This window comes from Eubalaena glacialis, chromosome 10, assembly GCF_028564815.1.
Source record: "Eubalaena glacialis isolate mEubGla1 chromosome 10, mEubGla1.1.hap2.+ XY, whole genome shotgun sequence".
NCBI classification, from domain to species: domain Eukaryota; kingdom Metazoa; phylum Chordata; class Mammalia; order Artiodactyla; family Balaenidae; genus Eubalaena; species Eubalaena glacialis.
This window is the reverse complement of record NC_083725.1, coordinates 82,769,292-82,790,982: the sequence shown is the minus strand read 5'-3', so window position 1 is coordinate 82,790,982 and position 21,691 is coordinate 82,769,292. Positions and strand designations below refer to the sequence as shown.

Below are 21,691 nucleotides of genomic sequence, written 5' to 3'. Positions count from 1 at the left end.
CAGGAGTCAGATAAATCCAGTACTATCTGGGATGCACAATGTGAAGCCCTGGGCAGAAGTGGAGCTAGATCCATTCATCCCAGCAACATTTATGGAGGGTCCACTCTCTGCCAGCTGCTGAGAACATGGAATTTGTATTCATTTATTTTTACTTAGTTTAATTAACAAACACTTAGAACTTGCTACTTTCCAGGCACTGTTCTAAGTATTTAACAACTATTAACTCAATGAATAATTTAAAAAACAATTTTTAATCTCTCATAGAAGGATGAAGTCCTATGAGATACTTTTATCCCCATTTTACAGATGAGGAAACTGAAGCACAGAGACGTGCAAACTCAGATGGGGAAGGGGCTTGTGGCCTCACTCCCCACCTTCCCCTAGGCCTGTGTCGGGACCAGATACAGATTAGTGAGAGACAGGCAGGTGAAGAAAGAAAGTCCGACACAGCTTGGTGAGTCCCATGGCAGAGGTGGGGACAAAGTGCCATCCTATGCAGAGAGAATGACAGGACAGGCTTTGTGGGGGAGCCTGAGGAAAGACTTCACCAAGGAGAGCTGGTATTTGAGGAGACTTGCAGGTGGAGGAAAAGCTCCAGAGAAGAAGTACTGCTGGTACCACCAGTACTAATAGCTAAGGTTTCACACCAGCCAGGGCCGCAGCAGGAAGCAGGTGGCTCATCCAAATGGGAAACTGAAGAGTTTTATGAAGGGACTGCATAAGGGGAAGGGCAGGGATGGCTGAGCTGACAAGGTGTGGTAACACAGCCTGGGAGGAGCAGCAGCTGGAGGCCAGGGGCTCCTGAAGGGGCAACGGAAGAGGGTTCCAGAAAAAGGGAGAGCATGGCTGCAAGAGAGACGCCCAGTCAGACGCTGCAGCCTCAGCTGGGGGCACCTGTCTCGTGGTGGTCCAGCATGGAGGGAGCCGGGAAATCAGAACCCCACTCCCTTTCTCCCCAGGCCCTCTCACCACCCCCTGGCTGAACACAGCAGGGAGCAGAGGGCAGGGGGCCCATGCAAAGCTTCCTGGGACGTAAAACCAGGTGGAGGAGGCTGGGTTGTGGGTCTGGGGGCAAAAAGGAAGAGATCCAGCACACATTTTAGAGCCCTTGAAATTTTGGAGCCCTGGGCACTGTCCTAAGTACTTTATATACATTCATTCATTTAATCCCCACCACAGCCCCAGGAGGGCAAATGTCACCCAGTGGAACAACATTCATTATTTAATTTGCTTCTTGCTCTCTTTCTCCATCTTTGGCTGGGTGCATGCATGGAGTTGAATTTGCATAAGCTGAAAGTTGTGTGCTTCCCCTGTGCGGCTGTTCTGAAAGACCAGTCCATATGCAGGAAGGCGGGGAGATGAGGCTGGAGAGGGCTCAAGGCCAAAGCCAGAATTTGCCTCCACTGCCCCAGACACGGGGCCTGAACCTTATGAGGGGGGAGGTGCACCTCCCCCCCCCCCGACCATGCAGGCCAATAACACTGAGCCAGCTGAGCATCTGTCAGAGAATGCCCATGCTGGATGGAGGGGACCAGACACAAGGTGGGTGGGAATGGGGGATTGATGTGATAAAGAGACCCCCACACAGTTTTTTGTAGATGGTGGCCTCCTTAGGACTTCTGTGCCCATCATCAAGGGGGATCCAAGAAAAGGAAAAGCTTTCTAAATCTAGCTGTAGAAAGAAGACATGGTCTTGCACACAGTAGGTGCTCAGTAAACGTGTATTGGACAAATGCAAACAAGAAAGTTCTATCTGTAAGTGGATATCATGTGGTAGTTAGAAAACAAGCAGGGGTTTTGGAGCCAGCAGGCATCTCATCTCTCCCACTTCTCTGAGCCTCGATTTCCTCATCTGTCTAATGGGGATAATAATATCCATCCACTTACAGGGTTATTGGGAGGTTAAAGATAATGCAAGTAAATTTCTTCAGACTTGGTGACCAGTCTGTAAGCAGAGTCTGTACTGAATGAGGGAGCCGGGCAAGAAGGGCCTCGGGCTGGGAGGCCCGTGAGGAGGCTCTGGGCTGGGCACGGTCAGGAAAGACTCTAGAAGAGGGGGCTTGGACTCCCCTTAAATGAAGGCAAGGGTCAGGAGGGAGGAGGGAGGGCAATCCCTCTTGCTTGGGTCTGGGACCTACTCTTTGTGAGCAGTGGGAACTGAGCTGAGAGAAGACAGATCCAGGAGGCTGTGTACTGAGGAGTGATGGGAAGGTGACTCGACTGGGCAGAGAGGAAGGAAGGAAGGCTCCAGTCTAAGGCAGAAGGAGTTCATTCGTCATTCAGCAGACACACTGAGCACTGTGCACCTGTGTGCATGGCACGGTGCTGTTGAAGACCTACTTTGTGCCAGGTGGGTTACAGGTACCTGAGCTCAAGGTTTCAGGAGAATGGTACAAAGGGCCCAAGGGCAGGGCTCCCTGAAGCTGATCCTTGGACTGGTGCTGGGCAGACCCTCCTGGGGAGTTTGCTTGAACCCAGATTCCAGGAGGAGGGGATACCATATACATTTTTTAAATATTTAAAAAGTGAAATTTGAATTACAGTGGTGAGGTTACTGCATGTTTGGGCTTCTAGAGAAAGTTCCATGCTTCTCAGTTGTCTTTCTCGGTGCCTTTTAAAGCCCAGAGACTGAGGTGTGACTGTGTGTTTTCACTCGGGTGTGGTCAGAGAACAAAGCAGTGCTGTTATCCCTGAGTCTCTCTGGAGACATTCCCGGGTGGAGACTGGTCAGGGTCACGAGAGTACCACCATTTTGATTTATCACTTACATTGTACTTAAAGAGCATTCTACATAAACCGGATATGTTTTCCCAGATATAATGGTATGTGGATAATTTTTTAAATGGACGAGTTGAATTTCTGGGGGTCGATGAAACATTCTGAGTGAGGATGGGAAGGTTCCAATATGTTGGGGGAAGGGTCTGTTCAGCTGCAGCCTGAGTCCCACTTGGGGAATGATGGAGATGACCCTGGAGGAGCAGGTAAGGGCAGAACTGAAGGCCAGGATTGGAGTGACCTAAGCGGTGAGAGTGGATGGGCATCAGGCTAAAGAGCTGAACTTTGCGGGCTGCCTCAGAAGGAGACTGGTAGGATGTGGTTTCTCAGTGGGGCCTCTGGATGCAGTGATCAGCATTGGAGGGCTGCCCACAAGGACCGGGAGCCTGGGACCCCCGGGAATAGGCTGTTTCCACAAAGAGCATCTCCAGGCGTTCTATGCTTGGCCCGGGAGGGCAGAAAAGCAGAACCCTAGACTCTAACATTGGAAATTGCCCTTGTCTTCCATTCCCACTCTCCACCCAGTGCCTAATCGCTGTCTACCGAGGACAGTGCCTCACTTCTTACATTTAATGATGCAGCAGGAGGCATTTCTGCAAGGAGGGGTGGGAGAGAGCTTCAGTCTTAAGGCCTCAGTCAATAAGAGATTTCCCTTTGTCTTATGTCACCACCCATGGCTGGAATTGAGCTAGAAGCCCTTTGGTTGGGCTCTCCTCACTGCAATCAGAGCAGATGGGATTTTTATGCTTCCTTAGAGAACAGAACATCTGCGGTTCCAAGAGTCATCCAAAAGATGTTGTGTTTTCTTTCTTGTTATGAACCAAACCCAAAGGGTTTTCTTAATAGTACAGAGTAGAGTGGTGGGGATTAGAGATAAGGGAGATCTTCTTGAGAGCAAAGCATTTGAAATTTTGACCTAAAGAGGCCTTGGAGTTATTTTCTCTGGAAGGCCTGACTCACCCACGCAGTGGTGCCAGCAGGAAGAGCATAGGCTTTGGAATCAGATAGACCAAGGTTCAAATCTTAGCTCTGTCTCTTATTAGCTGTGAGACCTTGAGTGAGATGGCTTAACCTCTCTGGTCTTAAGTTTCCTCATCTGCAAAATGGTGTGAGAACTTCGGCCTTGTAGGGCTGGTGAGATAAACAAATGGAATAAAGCCCAGAAAAGCTCCTGGTGCCATCCCATGATGCAAATATTATTTCCCTTCCCCTTCTGTTCCAGTGATTCCCTTTCTCCCATCTGATTGTGGATGTACCAGGAGGCAGGGGGATGGACGAATCCATTTGATGCTTATTTATTGACCACTTACTATGCATTAGGCACAAGAGATTTGGAACAAACAGACCTCATCTTTCCCTCATGGGGTTTTCTGTCTGATGAAGGAAACAGACCAATTCACAAAAAAGCAAGCCTTTAATTACAAATTGTGACTGTTACGGTGAAGGAATTGAAGCATCTCTAGGGTGTGGGAGTGGGTTCTGTTTAGGTAGATGAGCAGGGAGACCTCCCTGGGGAGGAGGCCAGCCATGCAGGGAAGAGGGGAAGCAGTCCAGGCAGAGAGAACAGCACATGCGATGGCCCTGAGGCTAGAGCGAGTGTGGCCTGTGGGAAGCACTGAAAGGAGGCCCCATGCAGCCAGTCAGGAGCTGAAGTTGGGCTTTGATAAGTTAAGGTAAGGAATTTGGATTTGAATTTTGTTTTGAGTACAATGAGAAGCTCTTAAGTACTCAAGTGATATGATCCAATTTATTTAAATATTTCTGGCCCCTGATCCTAGGGAAATTCAGAATTTTTCTCTGCTCAGACTCCTCTTCCACAGCCACATGTGGGCAGCCCAGGCCTATCTTGGTGCTGTTCCCCACCCCTCTCTTGCAGGCCCAGGCAGAGTAGGGAGAGAGAGTCCAGGCTGGGTCCTCATAGAGATGAGCTTTTGGAGGCACCCACTTCTGTGGTGTGTGTAAAAGCCCAGGCTACCACCTAAGATTCAGTACCACCCACTGTAGCTGATGCTTCTGTCCCCCATCTCTGGCTAGCTGGGAGCCCCTGGCCTGGAGGAGAGGGGCAGTGAAGTAGGAGAAAGCAGCAGTGCCCTTCTTGGAGCAGGTGGGATAAACTTCTATAGCTGCTGAAGCCCAACTGTGAGTCACTGAGTGCAGGGCAAGCCTCCTAGGTTATTCTCATCTTTAATGAAATGCTCAGCCTAATTCTAGAGGGAAGGGGGTACAGCTAGGTGGAGACAAGAAATCTGTATTCTGTACCCCTCCTGTTCAGCCCAGAAATCCCAAGGGCTGGGCCCAGTACGTCCTCTCTGTGTTGGGACAGACAGATTTCCCCCAACCTTCCAGAATCCTTAAGATACCCATAGAAAAAGGCAAAGATGCCCTGGCCCTCCTCTGAGGACCAATCAGGTGGGAGCTTGCAGCTTCCAGCAGCAGCTTCTCCCTCTGTGGGCTGAGGCCCTGGACCATGCTGTTGGGCCTGGAGGCTGGAGGAGGGAGGGGCCCAAGGACCCCTCGAGCCTCCACCCTGCCCTCTTACTCAGTCCTGGGCTGGAGAGAGAGCTAAGGATATAGTGCACAGAGATTCACACTGAGCTGTCCCAGGGAGTGGAATCTGGGGCTCCTGGCCCACCAGCTCCCCTGGGATTGAGGTGCTAATGAAACAGCTCTTGACCCTGACCTTGGACTCCCAGCCATTGACGTCAGTGAAGTTGAAATAATGTAACCCGATTCTCCCCTTGGGGTGGCGGGGGGGAGGCATACAGGGGCCTGGGAAGGGGAAGGAGTGACCAGAAGTCAGGGCCAACCCAGCTTAGGCCAGGACTGGACAAGGAAGAATTCAGTGGTCGGGTGCTCCCGGCGGGTGGGATGTGCTATCTGAGCAAGTGGCCTAAATCCTTTCTGAAAGCAGTTATCCGGCACTACAGCCACCATCAGGTAAGACAGTGGGCTTCTTCCAGAGTGGGGAGCTGACATTGGTGTTGCCACACTGGACACAGGTGACATAGCCATGGAGGTGATCGGCAGCACGGCTGCCATGGGAGTGCATCGCTGTCACATGGGGGTTCACATGTATGATATTCGTTCACATGTATGATGTGCACACACTGTCCCTGTGTGCACACACATCACTGCACCTGGGGACGAGGCTCAGCCTGACCACATCGGATGCTTAGAGGTACTCCTGGGGCCACATCGGGGTGGTCTGCACAGTCTGATGTGTTGGAGTCAGGGGGCCACCCTGGCTCTGGCTTCCTTCCTCGTCTCACAGCCCTGAGGAGATGTGGAGGAGGTCCCCCAGCAGGGGCCTCCCCTTCCCTGGGATCTGCTATCGGGGTGCTGGGCCTGGAGCTGTAATTCTGCCTTTGGGTTTTCCAGGTGGATTTTCTGATTGAAAATGATGCAGAAAAGGACTATCTCTACGATGTGTTGCGGATGTACCACCAGTAAGTGTACTGGGTCCAGCTCCTGTGGGCCACCCCGGATACCTCTGTCTTCAGGGAATCCTGGGATGGATTGTTCTGAGACAGGAGGACCTCCCCTTCCTATCCTGGGGGGCTCAGGGAGGCTGATGCTCGGTGTTCCTGGGAATCAGATAGACACGCCATTCACTTGTCTCAGCAAATATTTACACGAATACACTGTGCATGCCTCTGTGCTAGGGGATGGGGTACACGTATAAGCAAGACAGGCTGGTTGCTGCCATCGAGTTGCTTACAGTCTGATGGGGGAGGCTGTAAAGTAGCCAGATAGGTTCAACAGAGTGTGATTGCTGGGATAGGACAGGAAATGCCAGCTGGTCCCAGTGCCAGCGTCAGATGTCTGTTATCGCTCACCCGCTTTTTGATTCATTCAGCAACGTTTATAAGCTCCTGCCACTGGCCGGGCACCATGCAGAATCTGGAAATGAATATCTACTTCCTTTCCTCAACTAACTTGTGGCTTAGTTGGGGGAGATGGACAGACACTAGCAACTAATACAAGTTAAATAATACAAGTAACACAAGTAACACAATAATACAACTAATACAAGTAAAATAACTGCTGAGTAGAGGTAAAAGCAGGAATGTAAAGAAAGGAGGTCTCAGTTCTAACTGTGGAGGGAGGATCAAGAAGGCTTGAGCTAGGTTTTTGAAGGGTAAGAAGGATTTTGCTGGGTGGAAATATCAGGGAAGGACATTCCAGGATGAGAGATCAACATTAGCAATGGTTTAGAGATGTGAAAGCACAGGTTGTGACTGGGAGGTGATGAGTGATCTGGGGGAGTAGAACTGGGACACACAGAGACCATAAGAGCCACCAGCCTGGGCAGTTCCACAGAAACAGGTCATGGAGGCCCTGAGCCTGCCAAGAAGGATGGACTGTGTCCTCTGGGCAGTGGGGAGCCATCGAAGGGTTTTGAGAAGGGGAGCAATTTACATTTTAAAAAAAGATGGGCTGAGAGTGAGCCAGTCAGCTGGCAGCTGGAGAAGTGCTGGCCCCAGACGTTGAGGGTCTGAGCGGTCTGAGGTGGAGGCTTGTGAGGGATAGTATGAGGCTGCAGCTCAGAGCAGGAAACAAGGGGATGAGAGGGCTCACCGCCATCTCACAGAGGTTTCCTGTCTGGAAGGATGCTGGGCTTCAGAACTAGGCAGAGCTGACTTTGAATCCTGGCTTGATTTCATCCGCAGGACGGGTTAACAACCCCTACTTCGATGGTTTCCTTGAGATACTTACATGGGAGAACAAACTCTTCTGAGGCACCCAACCCATCGTTAGGGGCTCTGGGCTTTTCAGGAGAGTTCTCCTCAATTCCAAGGCCTGGGCCCAGTGGGTGGGGACCCAGCCCAGGGATGCTTCCTCTGGGGATCCTTGGGTCTCAGAGGTCATGGCTAAGGGGGAGGCTTCAGGGTCCCTGTGTCTCTGCAGAACGATGGACGTGGCTGTGCTTGTGGGAGACCTGAAGCTGGTCATCAACGAGCCCAGCCGCCTGCCCCTGTTTGACGCCATCAGGCCTCTGATCCCACTGAAGCACCAGGTGGAGTACGACCAACTAACCCCCCGGCGCTCCAGGTGCGGAGGGAGCCACAGGCTGGAGGCGGGGGTGGGAGAGGTCACCCTGGGATGGACAGGGTCGCTCACGAGTGGATGGGGCAGCGCTGGCCATCAGGCCAGAGCTGGGCCGTCACCGGCCCCTCCTCCCATGGCAGGAAGCTGAAGGAGGTGCGTCTGGACCGACTGCACCCCGAAGGCCTCGGCCTTAGCGTGCGTGGCGGCCTCGAGTTCGGCTGCGGGCTCTTCATCTCCCACCTCATCAAAGGCGGCCAGGCAGACAGCGTCGGGCTCCAGGTGAGTGAGCAGAGCTCGGGGGATGTGGGGACCAAGCCCTCAGGCTTCCTGCCTCCTCCTCATTCACTCACTAGGCTGTGTGGTGTAACGTGGTCACCTCGCCCTTCTGAGCCTTTGGGAGAGGAAAAGGGTGACGTATCCTGACAGATTGTCCTCGGGCCTATAGAAGTCTGGCTGCAGGCACTTGCCTGTTTTCTTTTTTCAATTTTTATTGGAGTATAGTTGATTTACAATGTTATCTTAGTTTCAGGTGTACAGCAAAGTGAATCAGTTACACATATACATATATCCATTCTTTTTTAGGTTCTTTTCCCATATAGGCCATTATAGAGTATTGGGTAGAGTTCCCTGTGCTGTACAGTATGTCCTTATCTATTTTGTATATAGTAGTGTGTTGCCTGTTTTCTTGAGTGGATCTGAGAACCTGGCTCCCAGCTGCTGCTGCCCCTGCTGCACTGCACCCCACCTCCCTTATGTCTGAAGGAAGAGCATAATTATGTCCTGACACCTGAAGTTCTGGACACATAGCCTTCTCCCTGGAAGGGAAAAGGAAATACTGGCATAGTGCAGTGCTTCAGAGCATAGACTCTGGAGATGGACTGTCCTGGCTTTGCTATTCATTAGCTGTGTGACTTTGGTGAAATTACTTAACCCCCTGCCTCAGTTTCCTCATCTGTAAAATGGGATGTTGATAATACTACTTACCTCATCAGGTTGTTATGCTGGAATAAATGTATTCATATTACAAAGTACTTGCATCAGTATCTGGCACATAAATGCTGTGTGTTAGTTTGCAGAAAACAACATGTATTTTACGCTCCCAGAATATATATGATTTCTGTTTGTGTTTGCTTAAGGAAACACACACACAGACACACACACACAGACACACACACACACACACAATGAAAAGCAGTTACTTGTTGGACGGGGAACTGGAGTGGATGGGGGATAAGGTGAGATTGAGTCTTTTAAGGCTACGTCTTTTAATATTATTTGGCTTTTGAATCATATGAATGTATTATTTTTTTCTAAATGTATTCTTTTTATTGAAGTGTAGTTGATTTACAATGTTGTGTTAATTACTGCTGTACAGCAAAGTGACTCAGTTATAAACATATATACATTCTTTTTCATATTATTTTTCATTGTGGTTTATCACTGGATATTGAATATAGTTCCCTGTGCTATACCATAGGACCTTGCTGTTTATCCATTCTATATATACCAGTTAATGCTGCGTGTTTGTTAAGCAAGCAGAGAGGGAGATTTAATAAACACCTATAATGTGCCAGGTAACATGCTGACAACCAGTTCTCATTGTATGCCTTGGCGTTATCATCCCTATTTTACAGAGTTGATAGAAGATCAGGGACTTGACTAGAGTCACACAGCCAGTAAGTGGTAAAGCCAGGATTTGAACCTGGGTCTCCTGACTGCCAAGTCCAGGGATCTCTCTTCAGCACCCCAGGGGCCCCTCCCTTGGGGTCGCCACACCTCAGTGTCTGGGCAGAGATGGGCAGACCTCCAGGTCTCACTCCTGCCAGAGCCCAGAGCTGTGTTTTTATATGTCCAAACAGAAGAGGCCCTCCCACCCCCGCCCAGAGCTTCTAGCGTGTTTGTTACCAGCATCCCAATCTGGGCTGCCAAGCCAGGGGCTTCAGGGCCCCTGAAGGCTAATGGTACAAGACACCGTGGAGTGGGAGGTGGAAACTGGGAGCTGACAGACATTGCTTTGTTCTAAATCCCTGTCTCACGGCTCACTGGTAGCGTCTGAAATTTCAGCCCGTTCATTATTCCTCTCCTGTGCCGCACATTTTCCAGCCCAGAAACACAGCCAGAGAAAAAACATAATGAGCTCTTCTCTTGGCGTCAGCTGAGCCCTCTTTTTTTTCCAGGGTGAGGTCTCCTCCTAGGACAAGCATTTCTCAACGACTCCTCCATGATTGGGGCATCAGGGCATTTTAATGAAACTTAGACTTTTACCTTCCTGCCTGTTTCTCAGGCTTACGAATTATCAACCCTTTCTCGGGTTAACGGGCTCATCTCTCCTTTGTGCCGCTGTCCCTCAGATCGTCATTTCACTGTGGCCCTTGCACAAAGGGCCTTTTGCAGGGCTCCACGCGGGAGCGAGAGGGAGAGGAAAGCCAATCCTGCAAGCTGAGCTGGGGGTTGTGTGGGAATCATTCCACTGGGGTCCCGGGCAGGTTCCCTTTAGGAACAACACAGGGAGCTTCACTCAGAGCAGCTTGGGGAAAACATCTGCATCCATTCACCTGTCTGGGTGGGGTTCATGTTTCTGGGGAGATCGCATGTCTGAGGGCGGGGGAGGGGCACGTTCAGATACAGCCTGGCTCAACTGAAGGCCCCGCTGATTTGACCTGTGAGGCTGGACCCCAAGTGGGGGGCTTGGACCCAGCCCTGGGACTCCTCCATCTCTGCACTTGTCCCCCTACTGGAGTTATTTTAGATTTTTGTCCGAGTGTATCCTGTCTGAACCTACATCCTCTGCCCTGCACAACTTGCTGTATAGTCCAGGGCTAGAGAATAATTCTGTGTGCCTTGGCTGTCCCAGCTGTAAAATGGACAGAGTTATCCCTGCCTTTCCTATGGGACTTGAGGGCTCTGTCAAGTGGCAAGGATCCAGAGAGGACAGGACACAGGGAACTGCAGCCAAGCTTGGCCAGATTCCCTTCTTTTCTGCTTCCAGACACCCAAGAGACAACAATTGTCTGTCAGGGAGCCCTGATGTCAAATCTCAGCAACACTGTTTACTAGCTGGATGACCTTGAGCAAGTCACCTCACCTCTCTGAGCCTCAGTTTCCTCATCTGATTAACAGACACGCAGAGTTGTTGTGAAGAACTGGTGCAAGGAGGCCGTCCAGCCATTCTCCTTCCATGAGAAGTCCCCAGAAACCTAGAGGGGTCTTTAGTGACCGCCCCCCGCCCCGCCCCCATGTCACCTCTTTGAGCCCCTTGCCAGACCGCTGAGAAGACTGGGGTCTGGGTCCAGGTGTGGAAGGGAAGTGTTCGGGTGACAATAGGGAGAAGGTGACTCGGGGGGGTGTTGTAAAGGGTAGGTGTTGGCCTGGAGGACCCCTCAGAGGCTATGTGCCCACCCAGCCCCCAGACCTCACTGAGAATCAAGCTGCGTCCCCTACACATACCAACAAGTCTCTAAAGGGTCAGCATGTGTGGTGTGAGGTAGGCCGCCAGCTGACCTGCACTGGCTTCAGGCTGGAGAGGGTTGTCCACGATCCAGTCCCTGCTCTGTAGCTAATGACTGTGACTGTGGACAAAACATCACCTCCTGGGCCTCAGTTTCAACTGATGTCTGAGGATCCTTCTGGCCCTGTAGTTATTAAATGGGGAGCTTCAGGACTGATCCCCAGGGCCAAGGTGCTCAGAGGACAAAGACCAGGGAAGAGCTGCTTGAATCTTGTTGGAGGGTCGCCCTTCGCATGAATTCCAGAACCTGATGGTGCCCCAGTGGGTGGAAGGGACAGAGTGAGGGTACAGAATCCTGACTTCTCCTCCCAGCTCTGCTACCCGCTCTCTGTGCCCCTCGCCCCCGTCTTGGTTCCCCCATCTGTAAAATGGGCAGAAAGACTCCTGGAGAGCAGGCCAGGAGTATCTGGCCATGAGCCTGCCCAGCTGCCCAATGCTTCCTCACCCTGGTGCGTCTTCTCTCTGCCTGTGGTTAAGGTAGGGGACGAGATCGTCCGGATCAATGGGTATTCCATCTCCTCCTGCACCCATGAGGAGGTCATCAACCTCATCCGCACCAAGAAGACTGTGTCCATCAAAGTGAGACGTGAGTGAGGCCAGAGCATGGCGGTGCTGACGGTGGGGCAGGGTGGGGCACCTGGTGGTACCCAGCTCCTAGGGGAGGAAGGGAGGGCAGAGGAGCCATCCTAACCCTCATGCCTTTCTCCTGCAGACATCGGCCTGATCCCTGTGAAGAGGTGAGCAGGACCCTCCTCTGCAGGCAGACTCCTCCCTATGGGCTCAGGGTCCTGGGATCAGCCTGGGGTCTGGCCAGCACTGCCCCTGGGCCAGTGATGGTGGAGGCTTCACATGGGGAAGATTTGGATTTGGGGCCTGGTGCCTCAAACATCTCTCCCTAATGACCCCCCTTCTACTTTCCCCTCCCATCAGCTCTCCCGATGAGCCCCTCAAATGGCAGTATGTGGATCAGTTTGTGTCGGAATCTGGGGTAAGGGTCAGGACCGCCGGTGATGGCGGCTGGATGGGGTGGTCTTCAAGGAGGGGTAGCTGGTCCTGAAGGAAGGCCTGCTCTAGGGATGTGTTCTCAGGGGCTTCATATAGGCCCCCAGCACATCCAGAATGCCCCTGTGGGTGGTGGCCCAGCTGGTATAGACACACACTCCCAGGGACAAAACGGCAGTCGGGCTCATGTGGGGACAACAATGCTCGCCCTGAAGGCCTTATGAGCACAGGAGATCCCTTGCACAATGCGGACACCCAGTGACCTTATCGTCTCCCTCCCTCAGGGTGGGCGGACCAGCCTGGGCTCCCCCAGCAGTCAGGAAAACAAGGAGAAGAAGGTCTTCATCAGCCTGGTGGGCTCCCGGGGCCTTGGCTGCAGGTGGGTGGCAGGTGCGCCCTGGGGCTCACTCATGGCCAGCAGACCCCAATAGGTCCCTCACACCACTCCCTTCTCACTGCTGCTTCTGAGGAGACTTTTGTCCACTAGTGATGACACTTCTTGGTGCTTGATTTCCCCTCTGAGCTTCACAACAGCCCTGTAGGGCCAGAGGGACAGCTCTAACAGGCCTATTTTACAGAGGAGGAAACTGAGGCCCAAAGGCAGAGCCATGTTCCTTTGGTGGGCCCTCGAGTCATGCAAAAGGAGCCTGTCAAGCTGGTCATCTCTGTCACAGTTCCCTTCTCACTTATTACCTTGTGGCTTCCTTAGGAGGCAGCCAGGGAGTTGCAAACAGGCATTGGGTCTCATGGGGCATTCTTGTTAAGCACACAGGTACTGCAGTTAGAGATCTAGGTTCCAGGCCCTACTGTGCCACCTATGAGCTCTAGAACCTTGGACTAGTTACTTAACCACCCCGACCCTCAGTTTCTTTTATTTATTTATTTGTTTGTTTGTTTGTTTTGGTTGCATCAGGTCTTAGTTGCGGCAGGTGGGCTCCTTAGTTGCAGCTCACCAGCTCCTTAGTTGCAGCACGTGGGCTCCTTAGTTGTGGCATGCGAATTCTTAGTTGCGGCATGCATGTGGGATCTAGTTCCCTGACCAGGGGTCAAACCCACGCTCCCTGCATTGGGAGCACAGTCTTAACCACTGTGCCACCAGGGAAGTCCCCTCAGTTTCTTTCTCTATACATCAGCAGTAATAGTCCCCATATCACAAGGCTGTTGTGAGGAAGAGTGAGATGACAGAATGAAGTACCAAGCTTAGTGCCTGGCAGGTAGTAAGCAGTTCGTAAATATTAGCTATTATTATTTGTCTTTTTTTTTTTTTTTGACCGCACCACGAGGCTTGTGCAATCCTAGTTCCCCGACCAGAGATTGAATCTGGGCCCTCGTCAGTGAAAGCGCAGAGTCCTAACCACTGGACCACCAGGGAATTCCCTAAGTTATTCTTCTTATTTCCATTCCATCACAGTTATTCAACACTTTTCTGACAAGCATAAGTGATAAAAAAAAAAAAGTCCCTCCTTTCTAAGAAATTATAGCTTAATATAGAAGCCAACCACATAAATAGTTACAGTATTGAGGGACTCTGTCATGGAGCTGCATTCTGGGTCAGGCATGGCAAATAAGTTTTCTGTCCTGTGCTATCTCTAATCAATTAGTGGTGGCCGCCCTGGAGTACTATTTTGAAAAGAACTTTAATGTTGTATCTAGGCATAGGTGGAAAAGAGTGTTGTGATTGATTAGTGATATCAACCACAGATCTGGGAGGGGAGATTAACAAACAGTACAAGTGCCATCCTTGCTTTAGTTGTTTTAGGAGCACTGGGAAGGGAGCAACCAGCTTAGTCAGGGGATAGAATAAGGAGTTTGGTTAAAACCTTGTAGAGGAGATAACATTTAAGTGTTGAGGAATGCATAGGAAAATGCTAGAAAGAGAGAAGAAACAACATATGCAATATGTTGGATGAGAGGTTGGGTAGGGGGAATTAGAAGTAGCTTTCTGTGGTTATTGCCACAGGGAAATGAGGCTGAACAGGTAGATGACAGAGGGCTTGGGTACTGAGCTCATGCGTGACCTGGACACACAGGCATGGGGGGGCTGGTCATTGGAAATGAGCAAGCACTGAAGAGCAGAGGCTCACCTGATCTCCCGTCTCTCCCACAGCATTTCCAGCGGCCCCATCCAGAAACCCGGCATCTTCATCAGCCACGTGAAGCCTGGCTCCCTGTCTGCTGAGGTGGGGTTGGAGGTGAGTGACCCTGGGCCTGCCCCAGTGGGGCCCCTGTGGGGTGCAGGGTCAGACTGTGATCACACAGGGATGGAGCACGTGCTTTCCCACACAGCCCTCTCTCAACACTCACTGGCTGATGATTCCTACTAACCCCCAAAGGGAAGGCTTCACGGGGGTGACATTTGAGCCTTTCTACAGCCCTTCTCCAGCTCTGAGAGCCTTTGGTCCTGAGCTTGGGATATAGTAATAATAATCAGAATTGACATTCATTGAGCGTTAACTCGATTGGACATTGTTCTAAGCCCTTTAAAATGTATGAGAACTCTGAAAATTAGGTACTATCGTTAGCCTCATTTTACAGATGAGGAAACTGAGAGCCAGAGAAAGATCCTTCCAAGATCATGTACCTAGTATGGCAGGGCTGGGATTCAAACCTAGGTGGTCTGATTCCAGAGCTAGAACTCTTAACCTCTTCTTTGGACAAGTTATTTCCTCTTTCTGTGCTTCAGTTTCCTATCCTGTAAAATGGGAGTACTAGCCTTCCTTCTGGGGTCATTGTGTAGATTAAATGTATTAATACATATGCTTAGAACTGTGTCTGGTACATACTAAGGGATCGATTAATGTTAGCTAGTATACTAATTATTATTATGACTCCACACAGAATCTACTATATGAGAAGCTTAAAGGCTCCTATGTCTACAAACTGAGTTTTTAAAGCAAATATCATAAATTCAGGCAAAGTAATGAACTTCTAAAGGTGTAATATTTGACAACTGATAAAAGAGATATGGGGTGGAGGAGCCATGGGAGGACCCCATTGGAACTCTCCTCTTTCAGAAGAGTTGAGGTACAGCTACTTGAAGACCCAGCGTCTGATGCTGGCCTCCAGGGGGAGCTCTTCCAACAGACTGAGTGTACAGATAATACAAACATGCTGATCCCTCTGCATTTCTCCACCAGACAGGGGACCAGATTGTCGAAGTCAATGGCATCGACTTCTCCAACCTGGACCACAAGGAGGTGAGATGTGGGTTTTTCACCTTCTGGCTGCGATCCTCTCTGCTATCCTCTTCTCACCTACCTCCCCCTTGCCATAGTGTCTGAAACCTTCTGTGCTCTCCAGAGGCCTCAACTACTCTGATCTGTCAGGTCTCAGATGACTATCTGCCTGTCCCCACAGGCCGTGAACGTGCTGAAGAGTAGCCGCAGCCTGACCATCTCCATCGTAGCTGGAGCTGTAAGTCCAGAACGAGCTGGTGGGGTCCCATGACCCCTGACCTGCAGCCCAGCTGCTCAGACCCCTGATCTCTGCCACACACTCCTGGGAAAGGCCAAGGGGTCTCCTTCTCTGAAGCTCTGATAGCAGCTGGGGAGGATTTCTGCCCAGCCAGAAGCTTGGGTCAGACAGAGCAGGAGCCACAATGCCTGACATGGGGGGCCACGGAGATGAGAAGGCAACCCAAATCTTGGCCCTCAAACTCTGGCAGTGGACTCCTAGGTTGCCAGGGGACTGAGCAAGCCGCCCCTTTTCTCCCCATGAGGGCCGGGAGCTGTTCATGACAGACCGGGAGCGGCTGGCAGAGGTCCGGCAGCGCGAGCTGCAGCGACAGGAGCTTCTGATGCAGAAGCGGCTGGCGATGGAATCCAACAAGATCCTCCAGGAGCAGCAGGAGATGGAGCGGCAGTGAGTGTGGCCAGCCAGGATGCCCCTGCTTTCCCCCCCCAGACCACTGTACCATCCCACCCGCCTTTCTTCCTGCCCACTGCATCCTGAGCTGACTTTATTCTCTCCCCCGAGGCCTGTCTTCAGACCAGATGGGTTCAGTGATGCTCAGTGGAAGCATCCCCTGCCTCCAGACCACGAGGCTCCTCCCTCCTTGCCAAGGAAAGCCCTTGATTTCCAAGACCCAGGAATATGGAAAATGAGGATGCTACCAGCAATAACTAACATTTGTCAAGTACCAACCACGTGGCTGGCATTGTATTAGGGCCTTGTTTATATTCCTCAACTGAATTCCCATAAGAGCCCTGGGAGATAGATGGTATTAACCCATTTTATAGGTGAGGGGACTGAGACTCAGAGAGGTTACACCACTTGTGTACAAAGTCAGACACGGCTAAGCTGTGGAATTCATACCCGGGCAGTTTGGCCGCCCCATCTATGGTAATAAGAACTACCCCCCACCAACCCCAGAGTGGCTGGGATGATGACTGAGAGAATTCATAAGTCAAAAACTATTGTCAAAATCCCAATCCAGATACATTCTATGAGCGTAATAAGAATTTGGGAAAGGAAAGTGGACAGGATCTTTCCATCTCTCGCATCACAGAATTTGCCTGAAGAACCACCCTGGGTGGTACCTCTGCCCATTACCCTGGCCTTGCTTAGCAGCCCCGGCTTTGCCCCTGGGGTCTGGGGCCCTCCTCTGGGAGGACCTCACTCAGTCAGTCACTTTATGCTGGTGTTTAGAGGTGGCTGCATGGCATGTGGCCTGCACTGAACTGCCTCCAGTCTCCTGCAGTGCAGAATCTCTGCTCAGCAGTGCCAGACAAAACCACACAAGAGCACAGGATCCAGACTTTTTTGGACCCTCTTTCCCAGCATCCAAATTTGGTCCAGGCATCCTTGGAAAGGAGCCTGGAAGAAATATTTAAAACTTTTCTCAAATCAGAGATTAGCTGCAAGGAAGAGTTAACTTCGCTTACATAGACTCCAACATGCCAACTTGCATTTGTGTTTCAGAAGGAAAAAGGAAATTGCCCAGAAGGCAGCAGAGGAAAATGAGAGATACCGGAAGGAGATGGAACAGTGAGTGCCTTGGCCCCATGTGTCTGCACACACATGTCTGTGCGTGGACGTGAGTGTACTCGCAGGAGTGCGGCCCCAGAGGCCACCTCCAGGCCCAATTTACCTGGCCCTCTTGTCCCCTGGTGGACCGTCCTTTATTTGTAGTCATTCCATAATCCTAGTAAAACCCATCATATTAGGGTAACTGGAACACAGTCTTGTAACTGCCAGGGTGGCATTCACACCTGATTTAGAATACAAGTACCAGGGACTCGTTTTCGTCACAGCTAGAACCACGTGGCTTCTCCCCAGGCTGGTTGGCATTCCCCAATAGGCAGAAGGCAGGCCTGCGAAGGTTCTGACTCCAGTCACAGGCGTGGGGGGTCTTATTTCAGGATCGTGGAGGAGGAAGAGAAGTTTAAGAAGCAGTGGGAAGAAGACTGGGGCTCAAAGGAACAGCTCCTGTCGCCTAAAACCATCACCGCCGAGGTGCACCCAGTACCCCTTCGCAAGCCAAAGTGTATGTATCATGTGCCGGGGGGGAGGGGGCTTCCTTCTGGGGCCTGGGGGTGTCTAGACAAAGATAGAGGTCTCCCTCCACTCACCACCACCTGCCCAGGTGAATAGGCCATGGCTCTGTCTTCATGGAGGGGCAGCCAAGTGCCAGGTGCTGTCTGCCAGGGCATTGGGATGGGTGGGATCTGCCTGCCCTCCTTGTCCTGGGGGCCTGCTGCCAGGCTGTCCCCCATGACACAGACTCAGGCATGTGCCCTTGGACTTCTGAAGAGGGGCTGGAGAGCTGTGGCAAAAGCAAACTGCTGATGCGATTATCATCCTAGTATGTCAGGTGTTGTGTCCTCCTCTTGCCCGGTTCTGAATTGGGGCTGGGGTAAAACAGCAGCAAGAAAGAGGGGAAGGGGCTCAAGTGAGAGAAGGACTCTGGTGGTCCAAGACTGATGAGCAACTGTGGGAGGAGCTTACCGAAGTGCCCCTACCACCTGCATCCCTGTGTGTGGACTGCAGTCACGCCACTCCGAGGATGGAGTCGGGGAGAGAACTGTGTGACCCTCCCAGGCACCGAACTGCGGCCAATCTTGGGCCTCAGCAACCTCTGCCCTTCCCATCTCCTTTCTTCCTCTGTCCTGCGTTCCCACGTCCACTTGCAGTCCAGGCCCCCACCACCTGCTCCCCCGTCCAGCTGCTCTCCACGCCAACTCCCAGGATGTCATGTCTCTTCAAGGGGCAACTCACACCACCAGGGCAGAGTGGGGGGCTCAGTCTCAGTGCTTCTTCAGTGGGGTAGTGGTGGGGAGCCAGGAGCCAGGCAGCTTGGGGCCCGTGACAATCACAGGTCCAGGATGCCTGGTTGGGCCTTTACTCTGACTTTACAGCTGTTTTGATTTGTACTTGACACAAGGCAGATTCTGCTCCAGCTGACTGTGCTCAGCCGACCTGGGACCCTCCAGATATGAGGCAAATCTGCACCCAAGAACCAAGGTTCCCCCACTTCCCCTGTGCAGCAGCCATTTGGGATCCTGTGATTGGGTCCGGACAGCTTTGGCCCCAACTTTGAATCATACTCGAGCCCTAGAGGGACATCAACTTGCCAACCCAGACCACTTGGGTCAACAAGAGGCGCAGGGCATCTGGATGGTTCCATGTCACCCCTCCCTGGTGCAGGGCAAACATCTCCCAGCATATTTCTTGCTGGCACCGGGGCAGTGTCACCTCGGGTCCTCTCCCAAGGACAAAGCACTCTCTCATCAGCTGCCCCCATGACATTCGGTATGAGTTGAGGATGTGGCCAGAGCTAAATTCCCGGCGAATAATCTGTGCTTTAGACAGGTAGCTAATTTGCTCTTTGGAGTGAAGTAGGAGCTTCCAAAGGAGAGAAATCGATTTTAATTGCTACTCATGAAAGTAATCCTAGTCAATTTAGTACCTTCCTAGAAATTGGGTCTTGGCTTCAAAGCAAACACACCCTCTCAGGAACTGTAAAAAATAAAAACCCGTTCTCTAGCTATTTATTCAGTGCTTTTAGACCAAATCAAGCTTCTTGAATAAAAGGAGCGAAAACTTTCCCTTTGCTCGGGATATAAATGTTTTCTAAGGGAACAGGAGGAAGCAAGTGATTGAGGACCAGGCTCTGCCGGCCTGAGCTGAGGCAGCCAGGCCACCTCCATCCATTTCCATTTGCGTCGGCAGTTTAATTTTACTTTGGAGATTAGTCAGGAAGTGCAGGAATGCCTCTGAGCCAGCTCAATTCCCACCTTATCCCCGTTCCTGGGAGGTTGGAATGGGCTCTGCCGTTTAGGGCCGACAGGACCAGGCTGCAGCCAGCCCCTCCCTGACCACTCTTCCATTTGGGGGTCCAGTCAGCTGACAGGTTCTACCCGACTCAGGTGTCTGTGCCTGTGTGGAGCCAGCATTTTTGAACAGACAGGAAAGAGTGTGAAGCATCTCTTGCCTGGAAAATGAAGCCACTCATCCTAATGATCAGGGTGGGACTGACTGCTCCCCTCCCCACCCGCTTCCCAGGGGCTCCGCCTGCCTACCCATGACCGACCTAGCAGAACCCCAACATTGCACTGAGCCCTCAAAGCCAGGACGTACAGTCACAGAGGCCCCAGAATAGCTTTCCTTAGCAAAAGCAAAGGGGGGCAGAGGGGTAATTAAGGTTCCCAGAGCTGGAAGGAGGCTTGAAAGATAAGAAGTTTAAATAAGAGCTTTCCAGCCTTCTCATCAAGGACCCCATCTATTAGCCCCCAATCCCATTAGACCCCATGGTTTGGAAGTTGAGTTTTTTCCTACCACACTATTAAGTAATCATTTGTATTCACTGTTTTATTAAGTAGTCCCTCTTGTTAGCAAGAAAGCATCAGTGTTCCATTGTTGAGTAAATATAAACTGAGCCAAAAGCAAAGGAACTTACGTACAGCCTTTTCATAGGTGAATAGGCCAGCTTTTCTAATTAATATTTTGAAATATTAATAAGCAGCTCGTAGGAGACTCAAACACTACTTTCCAGGGCCCCAGGGAGGCCAGAGTCCAGGTTAGACATCACTGGAAAGGACAGTTTGCTATTCTCCACATTAGGTCAGAATTCATCTTTCTAAGCACACGTGCGCCTTTTACCCCTTGGGATCTCCTCACCTCCTCAGGATCCCAAACTTCCATCTGCTGCCCACACACACAGTTCTGACATCCCCTGGGGACCCAGAGCTCCAAGGGTGATGAGAAGAAGCTAGGAGGATCTATTTCCCATTGCAAGCCCTTGGCATCAAACGTGTATAATACTCAGATGTTCCTGTCATCAGTACTGCACCTCCTGTTTCAACCAAACACCCTGCAAAATGGTTCTCATGCTGCTGTCAGATCAGAGGCCCCTGTTGTGAGCCCATTTTACAGATGGAGAAATGAGAACTACCAAGGTTGAAAGCACTGCATGCACCATCCCAGAGCAAGAAACCTTTGCTCTGAGTTCCTGAGCCCTGTTCTTGCCCCTGACCTCCCAGCTCTCCCATGGAGTAAGCTGGTCACAGGCCCCCAGGCACCCCCAAGCACCTCTGGCCTCTTGATCTCCCAAGTCCTTCTTGGTTCACCAGCTTCCTCCTCTTTTCCCGGGTAGATGATCTGGGAGTGGACCCCGAGTTTGACCCGGCAGATGACCTGGACGGAGGCACGGAAAAGCAGGGAGAGCAGGTTTGCGGCCCCCGCTTCGCTCCTTGGCCTTGCTGCTCTGTTTTCCCTGCCCGCCTCCTCCTGCCAGCCCTGCAGACACCCAGCTCTGAGGGGCCGATATGTGGTAGGGACTCCTGGAGTCCGGGAAGCTCCTCCAAGCCCCGGCTTGGTCCAAGCACTGCATACAATACCTTAAGGACAAGACTCACGGCCAGGCTGGAAATGTCAGCTGGAACTGCTGGTTCAAATATTTAATACTACCCAAGCCTAAGTTCTTCCTCTGCTGCTCTGGCCTCTCCCCCAAGACTCCCTAGACCTCCCCAACATCCAGCAACTAAGAGGGTAGTGCCGGGTCTAGCAGGGGGCTTTCTAGATCTTGTTCCAGAGCTCAGGCTGGTCAAGGGTGGGTATTTAAGCCATCACTTCTGGCCAGGGAGCTTCAGCCTTGAGGTATTAGCCCATCCGTCATGCTGTTGCCTGGGGAAGGCATGGGGCTGGTGATCTGGCCTGGGTGGAGAAATGCTTTTCTGGGGGCAGATCTGCCCACTGCTGCCTGAGCGTCCTTCCCTGAGCTGACCCTGCCAGGGCCTTCTCTTTCGACGTTGAAAGCAGAGGACGTGGCCTGCTCTGTGAGACAAGACAGTTTTGTTCTGTCTGACAGTCGTTCTAGGCAGAGACCCAGGCTCCCTTTTGTTTCAGGTTGTTTCTTGG

At 51.5% G+C, this 21,691-nt stretch overlaps 1 protein-coding gene across 1 annotated transcript in view; it reads left to right on the top strand.

Moving 5' to 3' along the window:
* Positions 1-21,691, top strand: part of USH1C (USH1 protein network component harmonin) — a 52,525-nt gene that overhangs the window by 5,063 nt on the left and 25,771 nt on the right. The window contains exons 2-15 of the mRNA XM_061201508.1: positions 6,154-6,221; positions 7,684-7,827; positions 7,965-8,103; positions 11,810-11,918; positions 12,045-12,069; positions 12,263-12,320; positions 12,619-12,713; positions 14,442-14,526; positions 15,472-15,531; positions 15,692-15,748; positions 16,053-16,195; positions 17,255-17,320; positions 17,695-17,819; positions 20,928-21,001. Of these exons, the coding sequence (XP_061057491.1) occupies positions 6,154-6,221; positions 7,684-7,827; positions 7,965-8,103; positions 11,810-11,918; positions 12,045-12,069; positions 12,263-12,320; positions 12,619-12,713; positions 14,442-14,526; positions 15,472-15,531; positions 15,692-15,748; positions 16,053-16,195; positions 17,255-17,320; positions 17,695-17,819; positions 20,928-21,001 (1,248 nt within the window). The remainder of the gene's footprint in view (positions 1-6,153; positions 6,222-7,683; positions 7,828-7,964; positions 8,104-11,809; positions 11,919-12,044; positions 12,070-12,262; positions 12,321-12,618; positions 12,714-14,441; positions 14,527-15,471; positions 15,532-15,691; positions 15,749-16,052; positions 16,196-17,254; positions 17,321-17,694; positions 17,820-20,927; positions 21,002-21,691) is intronic.